Raw genomic sequence first — 12,812 nt, forward strand, 5'->3', positions numbered from 1 at the left:
CAGCCATGCTTCGCATCGTGTCGGAGATGCAAGCAAAGTTGGTTTCGGAGATGCATTCTAAGATGGACACGATGTTCTCTAACATCGGTCAGAGACTTGGGGCTTTAGAGCAAGGAGCTCCGGAGAGAGTCCAAAGCTCTCTCATCCCGGATGCCTCTAAGCTCCCGCCGTTTGCCAAGAACAACCCTTGGCGTATGGCTCTTCATTCCCCGTTCTCAGACGGAATGTTGACTTTGGAGGGCCTTGGCACTCGTCCTCTAGAGGACTTTGAATTCTTTCCTCCTGGTCTGGCATTTCCATTTCATGGTTATGCCAGGCTTACCGAGGAAGCTTTAGTTCGGTTAGACAAGGTCCCCAAAGAGACGGTCATCTTCCCTAAAGAGCAAGCCCAATCTGTTTGGGCCAGATTTTTGAACGACATCGGCTGCACTAACACCATGCTGACGCCTTATAAAAGCTCTTTTACGATGTTCTTAATGGACAAGAACACCTTGACTCCATGCGTCAATAAGGTGGCAGAGCTTGCCTTCCAATATGCTCTGGAGGAGAAGCCCTTGCGTCCCATCCGAGAGGTGGATCCAATCTCCCTCCTTCTTCCTTCAGGTATTGAGTGTTGGGACAACGTCCATACCACCTTTTCCTCTGGCAAGCTAGCAGCAGACTGTGCCTCAGTTTTGTTTAGTGAGAGGCTTCCCCGTCTCCCGGAATCCCTCATTAAACAGGAATATGATTCCCGCCTACGTGTGGGCCGTACTCTAAACCTGGCCACATCCACGGAGTCGATAGCCTTGACTTACGATACGGAGAGTATTTTTAAGTCTCTCAACAAGGCTACATTACAGTCTTTATATTATGACCTGTATGACTTCGCTACTGCTAAACGCAGATGTCGCAAGCATGTCCTAGCTGAGGCGACGATTAGGCATGAACCTAATAAGCTCATCCGGTCCTCCTGTTGGGGTTCAAATCTCTTCCCCGAGGATCTCGTAGAGGAAGTCTTGGCGGAGGCCACTAGAGTTAATCAGAGCCTTAAAGCCCGTTGGGGTTTGACCCCGAAACGCAAATATGACCCCGCAAATTATCAAGCCCGGGGTAGGAAGAAGCTTCGTCCATATACCTCCACCCAGTTCAGGCAACAGCAGAGTGGTTCGTCCAACTTCCGGCGGCCTCTTCCCCCATCTCCTGTTGTCCCTGCACGGCCTTCCACCTCTCAGGCTCCTTCGGATGACTATGTCACCGTTCTGCTCCCTAAGAGCCAGCTTTCTGGTGCCTCCTCCACTTCTCCTGCCTTTAACCAGTCTTACGAGGCTCGTAGCTCTTCCCAGAGTTATGGTAGAGGTAGAGGCTACCACCGTGGTTCTAACCAGAACAAAGGCAGGGGAAGAGCCTTTCGCAGAGGAAAGAATTTCCGAGGCGGACGTGGAGGCAACTCCTCAAACCAATACTGAGGTGCAGCAGGTAGGGGGGAGGCTCTATGCCTTCCGCGACAAATGGAGGTTCAGTCCCTGGGCGTTCAGTATCATCTCCAAGGGACTGGGGTGGAGTTGGATTCAAGGACCTCCTCCTCCGAACAAATTTCGTCAACATTCCACTCCGGACCTGGTCGAATTTGTCCAGGATCTTTTACAAAAGAACGCCATACAAGAAACGAAACACCTGAAGTTTCAAGGTCGGCTGTTCAGTGTCCCGAAGAAGGATTCGGACAAGAGAAGAGTGATTCTAGACCTATCCCTTCTCAACTTGTCCATTCAATGCGACAAGTTTCGAATGCTTACCGTCTCGCAGGTGCGGACCTTACTTCCCCGTGGGGCCGTCACCACCTCTATCGATCTTACAGACGCCTATTATCACGTCCCGATAGCGAGACACTTCCGTCCGTACCTAGGCTTTCGCTTAGGGGACAAAAGTTACTCCTTCAAGGTGATGCCCTTCGGGCTCAACATCGCCCCAAGGATCTTCACAAAGTTAGCAGAAGTCGCTGTTCAGGAACTCAGGAATCAAGGGATTCAAGTAGTAGCCTATCTGGACGACTGGCTCATTTGGTCAGACACCTCCCAAAATTGCCTAAAAGCCACTCACAAAGTCATCCATTATCTTCAATCTCTAGGCTTCCAGATCAACTTCAAGAAGTCCCGTCTTCTTCCAAAATCGAAGTTCCAATGGCTCGGCCTGCAATGGGATCTTATATCTCATACTCTGTGTCTTCCCAGACCCAAGAGGTTAGAGATTGCAAGGAACACCAAACGCTTTCTCAAATACAAAGTAAGTTCCAGACGACTCCAAGAGAGGATTCTGGGGTCCCTTCAGTTTGCCTCAGTGACGGATCTTCTTCTGAAGGCAAAATTGAAAGATATCAATCGTGTCTGGTGTTCGAGGGCGAACCGGAAGCTCCGGGACAGGAAAGTCCGCCTTCCTCCCATTCTACGGGAAAGACTTCTTCCTTGGACAAGAGCAAACAGTCTGTCAAAGTCAGTTCCCCTTCGATTTCCGCCTCCGAAATTAATCATTCACACGGACGCATCCTTATCAGGTTGGGGCGGCTATTCTCAGCTCAAGAAAGTTCAAGGTCTTTGGACTCCCTTGTTCCGCCAATTTCACATCAATGTGCTAGAGGCCATGGCAGTTCTTCTAACCCTGAAACGTCTCGCTCTTCCCAAGAAACAACACCTTCGTCTGGTCCTCGACAGCGAAGTGGTGGTCCGCTGCCTCAACAGAGGCGGGTCAAAGTCAGGGCCTCTGAACCATGTTCTAGTAGCCATATTCTCCCTAGCAGCCTTGAACCGTTGGCATCTTTCAGCTGTCCACCTGGCGGGAGTCCGGAATGTAGTGGCAGACGCCCTGTCCCGGACCTCCCCTCTAGAATCGGAATGGTCACTCGATCTAAAGTCATTTCGGTGGATTCTCTCTCAGGTTCCCGGTCTCCAAGTGGACCTCTTCGCCACGGAATCCAACCACAAATTGAGAGTATATGTGGCTCCCAATCTAGACCCTCAGGCTTACGCCACAGACGCCATGTCACAGAATTGGGACACCTGGGAAAAGATTTATCTCTTTCCCCCGGTGAATCTTTTGCTGAAAGTTCTAGACAAACTGAGATCCTTCAAAGGACAAGTAGCCTTGGTCGCACCCAACTGGCCCAAGAGCAACTGGTATCCTCTCCTGCGAGAGTTGAGACTATACCCTCACCCGATACCCAATCCGGTTCTGTCTCAGATAGTACAAACACGCGTTGTGTACGCTTTCTCAAACATTCAGAGCGCCCTAACTTTATGGACTTTATGAAGTTTGCGGCTATGCATGGTGCCAATATTGATCCTCAAAACACCTTGTTCCTAGAATCGGATAAACGGGATTCCACCATCCGCCAGTATGACTCTGCAGTTAAAAAGTTGGCAAAATTTTTAATAGACTCAGACGTGAACTGTATGAACTTGAACCTTACAGTCACTTTCTTTAGATCGTTATTAGAATCAGGTCTGGCAGCCAATACTATCACCACTATTAAATCGGCTCTGAAAAAGATCTTCCTAGTGGGTTTTAACATAGACTTAACCGACTCTTTGTTAGCTTCAATTCCGAAAGCTTGTGCCAGACTGAAACGTGTTACTCGTCCTACCCCGGTGACCTGGTTCCTTAATGACGTACTCAAATTGGCTTCTGATACCATTAACAGTTCTTGTGATTACATTCCCCTTCTCAGGAAAACACTTTTCCTGGTGAGCTTGGCTTCCGGGGCAAGAATTTCTGAATTGGCAGCCTTGTCGAGAGACCCGGGTCATATTGACTTCCTGCCTTCGGGAGAGGTCCTTCTTTCTCCTAACAAATTCTTTTTGGCTAAGAACGAAGACCCTCAAAACAGATGGTCCTCCTGGAAAATTGTTCCCCTCACGCAAGATCCGTCTCTGTGCCCTGTCACTACTCTTAGGTCTTATTTATCCCGGACCTCCTCTAACTCCTCGGGGCCTCTATTCGTTAGAGAACAAGGCGGTACCATTACTATTAAAGGGATCAGGCAACAAATTTTGTATTTTATTAAACAAGCTAACCCTGACTCTTTTCCTCTTGCACATGATATCAGGGCGGTTGCTACCTCGGTGAACTTCTTTCACCATATGAATTTTACAGACCTTTCCAGGTATACAGGGTGGAAATCACCGTCAGTGTTCAAGAAACACTACCTTAAACATTTGGAAGCCCTAAAATTTTCTACAGTAGCTGCAGGGAGTGTAGTTACTCCCAGGTAACTCACAGGTTAATGCCTTGTCTCTTTATCTCTCCCTCTTACCTGCCTCATTTATACCCTATTGTATTCGTTGGTCTCGCACCTGAATACTGTTATTATATTTGTAAATTTTTATACTCCTGAGTATCTGTATATATTATCACTCACGGCATTATTATACCTACCTTATTGGATTTATGTTCATATTTAAGATACCCTTATAATTGTTTTTTGGTACTCATCTCTGATTAAAAGCATCCTGTATTTCCCTTACGCTTATGTTTTTTCCTTTATTTTGCAAGTTTGGTGACATTTTCTCTTGTATAGATTCACTGGGCGGCACAGGTTCGAGCCCAGAAAAGGGATTTTGACGTAGGAAAAATCTATTTCTGGGCGAAGGACCTGTGCCGCCCAGTGAACCCTCCCAGCTCCTCTCCCTTGGAGTCCCCAAACTTTGGGTGCTAAGGAGTTGGGTTCTGAGCGGATGCATTGTTAGTAGTACCTAGTGAGGTTGAACGGCTCTCCTCTATTGGGGTTTCTGTCGTGGATGAATCTAAATAGTGCGGGACCTCTGGATTATACGCCCAATTTTATACCGACACCAATAGGTGAGCGAGCTAGTTAACATAGCACTCCTTTACATTTTTTCTCTGGTATATTTAGCAGTAAATTACCTAAGAATAAGTGCTAAATGGAGCTTATTCACTGGGCGGCACAGGTCCTTCGCCCAGAAATAGATTTTTCCTACGTCAAAATCCCTTTTTTGGACAGGTAGCAGAAGGTTGAGGGCATTGTTATCAGGTTTTAGTCTGCATGAACGAAAGAAGTATGTCTGGCCCTTACTTCTTTCTTCATCATCCCCTCTACGGGGAAGCAGCATCCTGGTCTCTGCATAGCTGACCTCGAACCTCTGCAGGTAAACCATGCTTCCTTGTGTTCCGAGTATTGAGTCAATACTGTCGCGTCCCCCATACCCTGACGAGGTGGTATTGGGAACGTCCTAACCCAGAGTTCCTTCTGGAACTCCAGGTCAACTGCCTAGGACGGGTTACACTTCTTCCTTCACACACAAGCTTACGTAGGCCACATGGTTCCTTGCGGAGCAAGGAACTTGTGAGGTGCAGGGACTCCTTTTATCGAGTGCTACTCACTCGGATTCTGAGTCCCCGGGTAAAGCCAAAGCCAGTATGGCTGGGGACTTTCCACCCTACCTAAGGGGTAAGTCACCCTGTGTAAATAGCGTGGTTTGTATTTCGGTTACGGAACAAATGACAAATTCGAAGATAATTTGTATTTTTCCTAACCATACAAACCTTAGCTATTTACACACATTTGCCCGCCAGCCCTGTCCCCCAAGACAAGTCCTACCTCTAAGTGAAAGTGAGCATTCATCTGTGTGTGAGGGAAGGGAGGGGTAGCTAGCTACCACTCCCCTACCCCCGCGCTAACTAGCGCGGGGGTAATACACCCTCGTTAAATTCTAATGGCTCGCCATTTCAGCTGCGCTAAAAGGTAAACCCTGTGTAAATAGCTAAGGTTTGTATGGTTAGGAAAAATACAAATTATCTTCGAATTTGTCATGTTTGATTCCTTAGGGATTTATTCTTTTAGTGCAACTTTAATCTAGAGTGAGGAGACCTGTAGGGATTATCTGTTATGTAAAAAGTTGGAAATGATTAAATTTTGGAAGTTCAATGTCAAAGGTCAAGGTCACGGTCAAGTTAAATGTCCAATTCACGTAATCAGCCATAAGGATGGACATTGTTGTCGCAGAGACTTCAAACTTGGTCCATATTTGAGTGTATGAAAATCCACGCCAACTAATACATGTCAAGGTCGAGAAATAAGCTGCCGGGGCAGTGGTCTGCGCTCTACTGAGTGCCCCTCTAGTTGCAAATGTCTTCTTGCTTACTGTATTAAATAATATATTTTTTATTAGAGTATTTCATTATGAACTTGATGCAATATCTAAGGTTCATGATTTCAGTTAGATTTGTTTGCATCTCCGAATATTTGCCAAGTCAATTGTTTAAATTGAGAACTGTCCGTCCAGTACAATATTGTTGGCATTCCCATAATTCAATGAATCTGTTTTATAGATATATTCTTTATAAAGAATCAAGTTAAACTGAATCTTTCTATTCTTCTGAATTATCATTCTTTCTCTCTTCTCGCTTTCATTCGTAGGGGTTTGGCAACGACCAAGTTCGAGCCGACGTACGCACGCCGCGCCTTCCCCTGCTTCGACGAGCCGAGCTTCAAGTCGACCTATTCAGTAACTATCGTTAGACCGTCAGAGAGGTACATAGCGCTTTCCAACATGCCCGTGAAGGTATGATAATACAGCGTGTACGATTAGTAAACCGTAGGATTTTCCTTCTTGCGTATTAACTTTGATCGAATGTTTGGATACAAAGTTTTACAGTGGATACAGTGTTCCAAGAGGAAGAAATTGTTTGTTCCCATTCTAACACTATAGTCAATTTCTTTTAGCGAGGCATCTTTGCACCGACTCGCAGCGGTGCCCTTTTAACTCGGAAAAGTTTCCTGATCGCTGATTGGTTGGACAAGATAATTCTAACCAATCAGCGATCAGGAAACTTTTCCGAGCTAAAAGGGCACCGTTGCGAGTTGGTGCAAATATGCCTCGCTAAAAGAAATGGATTATAGTGAGTTAGCCTACAGATGTATCAAGAAATCTCGCAGATATTTCTTCATTATAAGGTACTGTACTGTACTTATAAACAAAATGATTATTATTAGCCGATCTACAACCAGGATGGGAAAGCGGAATGCTATAAGCCCAAGGTCTCCAACAGGGAAAGTAGCCCGGTGAGGAAAGTGAATAGGGGATGAGCAAATAGACTATCTATAATTAAAGAGTATAAGATTTTCAGATCAGTAATAATGTTAAAATACACCAGTCATTTAGAAACCATAAAACGAGAATTGTGTTGACCAGCTCAGCAGAAAAGCATTTAGAAAAAGTTTTAAAAACCGTTAAGTTGTATTCTGTTTTGCGCATATCTAAAACCTTATCGATGAAAGTTCATATCGAGGGTTTTATCACAATAGTATGAGGCATATTCATTAAGGATACACTGCTATACAGAATTACGATTTGCCGTATTTGTAGTTTTGCGTCGGAAACGGCAAAAGATTTTTGTTTCCAGGATGCCATTAATGAATTTTTTTTTAAAAGTCATTTATATATAAAGCCTCGAAGTAGAGTTATAGCTGTACATATAGTCTCTCATACGTGGGTTAGCTGGAGATAGGGATGACTAGCAAATGTGATATACAAAAATAAAAATACAGAAATTAGGGACAAATTCTTTTGAGAAGTAAAATACGGTAACCAAATTCTGTGATGTTCAAGGTAATTTAACCCTTTTACCACCAAAGGACGTACTGGTATGTTTCACAAAACTCATCCCTTTACCCCCAAAGGACGTACTGGTACGTTTCACAAAACTCATCCCTTTACCCCCAAAGGACGTACTGGTACGTTTCACAAAACTCATCCCTTTACCCCCATGGACGTACCGGTACGTCCTTGCAAAAAACTGCTATTTAAATTTTTTTTTTGCATATTTTTGATAATTTTTGAGAAACTTCAGGCATTTTCCAAGAGAATGAGACCAACCTGACCTCTCTATGACGAAAATTAATGCTGTTAGAGCAATTTAAAAATAATATACTGCAAAATGTGCATGAAAAAAATAACCCCTGGGGGTTAAGGGTTGGAAATTTCCAAATAGCCTGGGGGTTAAAGGGTTAAAACGAATGTTGAGAATTTTAGTTACAGTAACGAATATTGATTGCAAGGGTTGATAAAACCGGCGGTTTGTAGACATAGACTCCAGTTTTGTCCGTCTTATTGTTAACTCTAGATGGGTTTAAACATAAGTCAAAGAACTGAATTAATTTTCCCATAAATCTGACCATCCTCTTCATTCAGATCTTCCCAGGCAGTACCTTCCTGTATGTAGATAATTCTAACAGTCTTGCCTTCTCCATCATAAGGTTCGATACTACTCAGTATTCTAAAAGTTTTATTCCAGCTATGACCAGATTTTGGAATGATCTTCCTAATCAGGCAGTTAGATGTAATTTCAGAAGTTCAAACTTGCAGCGAGTGACCTAAGTGTTTTTATAGTTTATATATGACATTATTTTAATGTTGGTACTGATCTTAAAATATTTTATGTGGATTATTCATTACTTCTCTTGTAGTGTATTTATTTCCTTGTTTCCTTTGCTCACTTTGCTATTTTCCCCTGTTGGAACCCTTGGGCTTATAACACCTTGCTTTTCCAACTAGTGTTGTAGCTTAGCTAATGATAATAATAATAATAGCAGTAGAAATAATAATCATAATAATATTAATAATAATAATAATAGTAATAATAAAATAATAATAATAATAATCCCTGTGTAGAGTTCCGTCTGGTTTGATAATCTGGTAAAATATTGATTAAATTCTGCTAAAAAAGATATTCTCTTTAGTTCATTATCCAGTCTTGTTGCAGGCATCATCCGAAGTAACGAGCGGAGTCGAGAGACTAGACAGGCTAATGATTAATTTTATTTCTTATTAACTTGTAGCTAGAAAAGAAGGGTGTTCCCTCTCCGAGTTCGACCGAGGTGACCTTCGAGAAATCCGTTCCGATGGTGACGTACCTCGTGTGTTTCATCGTCTGCGATTTTACGTACAAAGAGGTGAGCGTGTTTGTTTGTTTATCTACCATTTTATTACTAAACTTCATTATGAAGGACAGTATTGACTTTGATATACTGTTTTGTGTATTGGTGATAATTTGAATGGTAGGCTACTTGAATTTATCATTTTATTAGACCAAACTCGTTTTCTGGGCTTGAACCTGTGCCGGCCAGTGAATAAGCTCCTGTTAGCACTTATTCTTAGGTAATTTACTGCTAAATATACCAGAGAAAAAATGTAAAGGAGTGCTAGGTTAACTAGCTCGCTCACCTATTGGTGTCGGTATAAAATTGGGCGTATAATCCAGAGGTCCCGCACTATTTAGATTCATCCACGACAAAGACCCCAATAGAGGAGAGCCGTTCAACCTCACTCGGCACCAGCAACTCTGCATCCGCTCAGAACCCAACTCCTTTTTTAGCACGCCTGTGTTGTAACCCGCTTTTTTTGTGCTCTCGTATTTTGCTTATTTTCCACTGGATTATGGCTTCTTCATCGGTTTCCCAGGAGACACCGTCTAAGTTGAGTACCAAGCTATGTTTTGCTGTGTTTTGAGCAATCTAGATCGTTTAATATTTAAATTATAGGAGTTTATTCTCTTCGATCATATCGATCTTGCTTGATTCCGCTTACGGTTGGTACTCCTGTTTTGAGAGCTTTTAGTTTCACTCGCGGTGTTACTAAGTGTATTATTTTTATTATTAATTAAATTTTTATATGTTTTATTGTGGATATTCATTATTTAGCGTTTAGAACCCTTGTGGTTCATATTTAGGGCCGATATCAGTTACGTATCGTAGATGGCTTGCCGACCTTCGTTACTGGGCGGCAATTTTTATCATTTAAGCCATCAGGTTGCTGTCCTTTGGGATTTATTTATTATGTTGCATACCTTGCCCTAATTTTTTATGTGTATATTCATATATTTTTCAACGCTATTACTTTTATAATGAATATTTGTGCTTATTACTCCGTATGATCTGTTTTGGTAGTGTTTAGGGATCGTCAGTTGGTAGCCCTGCTGCTCCGTATCACGTGATCCTCCCCCAAGCTCCCCCTCTCGCTAGGTTGGTGGCTAGGCTTCTCTCCCCCCTCTCCTAGGGGACCGTTGCCTTCCCTCCTTTTAGAGGGGGTAGTTCAGTGTTTATGGACTTTGTCCTCCGGGTGTCCCGGCGGTTTCGCTCTGTCTAGACGGGTTGGCCACCGGTCAACAGAGTAGGATCCCGGTGCACCCTATTTTATATTCACCTATCACAATTTTATTATGTTATACGAAACCCTCCGGGTTCGGTTGGCGGTTCTTATCTACAGTTCCGCCCCCCTATTAATTTATAACAGTTCCTATGATTATATAGGATTATATATGACAGATCACTATCCCGGAGTTCCTATATGTATTGGTTTATGGATATACCTTTATTTCCCGGCCCGGGGCTTAACCTCGCTCCGGGAAATCAGACACCATGTGTCTTAATTCTTACCTTTATTTCCCGGCCCGGGGCTTAACCTCGCTCCGGGAAATCAGACACCATGTGTCTTAATTCTTTGTTGTTGCATCCTTTTTTATGATCCCGGCTCGACCGGAATGGATAGCTATACTTTAGTCTTAAGTTAGACTTATGTTTAGGCCCGGGTCCTCCGGACCCGCCCCTACTTAAGAGTATTACAGTTAAGCTCTAGTCTTAAGTTAGACTTATGTTTAGGCCCGGGTCCTCCGGACCCGCCCCTACTTAAGAGTATTACAGTTAAGCTCTAGTCTTAAGTTAGACTTATGTTAGTCCCGGGTCCTCTGGACCCGCCCCTACTTAAGAGAATTACAGTTTCTCATATACTATTCTTTTTATAGATGGTGCATTGTCAGACGACGGCCTGTGCGGCTGTTCTTCATCAGCCTTGTGGCCATACCGTATGTAGGTCTCACGCCCTCTGCGGAGTTCAGCTGGAGGACATAGTGGTCTGGCACCCTGATAACTGTATGGTCTGTTTTGACCTCATCACCACCCTCGGATCTGATTCGGTGAGTCCCGTTGGCTATGTTGCCTTTCTAATTATTTTACCTTTTTTGGTATACATACACTATTTAGTAAGATTTCTATGGCCTTGAAGGACCACCGGGAATCTTCCTTTTTATAATTCCCACTATTATTTCAGGCATCCCCGGAGCAGAAGACTGCGGCTCGGGCCACACTGAAAGTGTGGGTTAGGGGATTTGCCAGAAACGTCAAATCTAAACAGCCTTACGTCCTGTCTGAAGACTACTGTGCAATGATCTACCCTAATGCCAAGTCTTCAGCCGCTGTGGCTAGGCATGTTGCGGCACCCATCATTGCCCACATTGATGCCACTATTGCGGGATTCATAGACCAGGAACAAGATCCGTTGGATGCCCCCGGAGATCTGGAAGACAATGTTGCCTCCATGAACTTGGACGTCGAACCTATGTTGTTGGATGATCCGGATGCAGGTAGGGTGGTAAGTGAGGCAGGTGTTACCGGCGCTGAGATTCCTATCCTCAGCCCCGCTCTTTCTTCTTCATCTGATCTCTCTTCTTTCCATGGTCTTTCTGGGGACCGTGATTCGTCTCACCGATCACACCCGGTTCCCCCCAAAGATAAGTCTATATCTAGGACTTTGCCAAAAGCTCGTAAGCCCCACAAGGCTTCCCATAGTTCCAAGTCTAATACGAACCCGTCATCTAAGGCTTCCGGCTCCTCCTCTAAGTCTCACGACCCGGGAGTACAATCCGCCACTTCTGCTCCTAATCCGGGCCTTTCCGAATCAGCCATGCTTCGCATTGTGTCGGAGATGCAAGCTAAGTTGGTGTCGGAAATGCAGGCCAAGATGGACACGATGTTCTCTAACATTGGTCAGAGACTTGGGGCATTAGAGCAGGGTGCTCCGGAGCGAGTTCAAAGCTCTCTCATCCCGGATGCCTCTAAGCTTCCGCCGTTTACCAAGAATAACCCTTGGCGCATGGCTCTTCATTCCCCATTTTCAGACGGGATGTTAACATTGGAAGGTCTTGGCACTCGTCCCCTAGAGGACTTTGAATTCTTTCCTCCTGGTCTCGCATTTCCATTTCATGGTTATGCCAGGCTTACCGAGGAAGCTCTGGTTCGGCTGGATAAGGTCCCCAAAGAGACTGTCATTTTCCCAAAGGAACAAGCCCAATCTGTTTGGGCTAGGTTTCTGAATGATATTGGTTGCACCAATACCATGTTGACGCCTCATAAAAGTTCGTTCACAATGTTCTTAATGGACAAGAATACTGTGACTCCATGCGTCAATAAGGTTGCAGAACTGGCTTTTCAATATGCTCTGGAGGAGAAGCCCTTGCCTCCCATCCGAGAGGTAGACCCGATCTCCCTCCTTCTTCCTTCAGGTAATGAGTGTTGGGACAATGTCCATACCACCTTTACTTCTGGCAAGCTAACAGCCGACTGTGCGTCGGTAATGTTTAGCGAACGGCTTCCCCGTCTCCCGGAATCCCTTATTAAACAGGAGTATGATTCCCGCCTACGTGTTGGTCGAACTTTGAACTTGGCCACGTCTACGGAGTCGATAGCCTTAACTTATGATACTGAGAGTATCTTTAAGTCTCTCAATAAGGCTACTTTGCAGTCGTTATATTTCGATCTATATGACTTTGCTATTGCCAAACGTAGGTGCCGCAAACACGTCCTGGCTGAGGCGACTATTAGGCACGAGCCTAATAAACTTATCCGGTCCTCTTGCTGGGGTTCAAATCTTTTCCCTGAGGATCTTGTGGAGGAAGTCTTGGCAGAGGCTACTAGGGTTAATCAGAGCCTTAAAACCCGTTGGGGTTTGACTCCTAAGCGGAAATATGATCCCGCAAATTACCAAGCC

General features: G+C 44.4%; 1 protein-coding gene across 1 annotated transcript in view; it reads left to right on the forward strand.

Annotated features, from left to right (window-relative positions):
- The window catches only part of LOC137647193 (glutamyl aminopeptidase-like), a 65,326-nt gene that overhangs the window by 22,040 nt on the left and 30,474 nt on the right, over positions 1-12,812 (forward strand). Inside the window, exons 4-5 of the mRNA XM_068380520.1 lie at positions 6,410-6,554; positions 8,831-8,944. Of these exons, the coding sequence (XP_068236621.1) occupies positions 6,410-6,554; positions 8,831-8,944 (259 nt within the window). The remainder of the gene's footprint in view (positions 1-6,409; positions 6,555-8,830; positions 8,945-12,812) is intronic.

Source organism: Palaemon carinicauda, chromosome 9 (assembly GCF_036898095.1).
Source record: "Palaemon carinicauda isolate YSFRI2023 chromosome 9, ASM3689809v2, whole genome shotgun sequence".
Classification (NCBI taxonomy): Eukaryota; Metazoa; Arthropoda; class Malacostraca; order Decapoda; family Palaemonidae; genus Palaemon; species Palaemon carinicauda.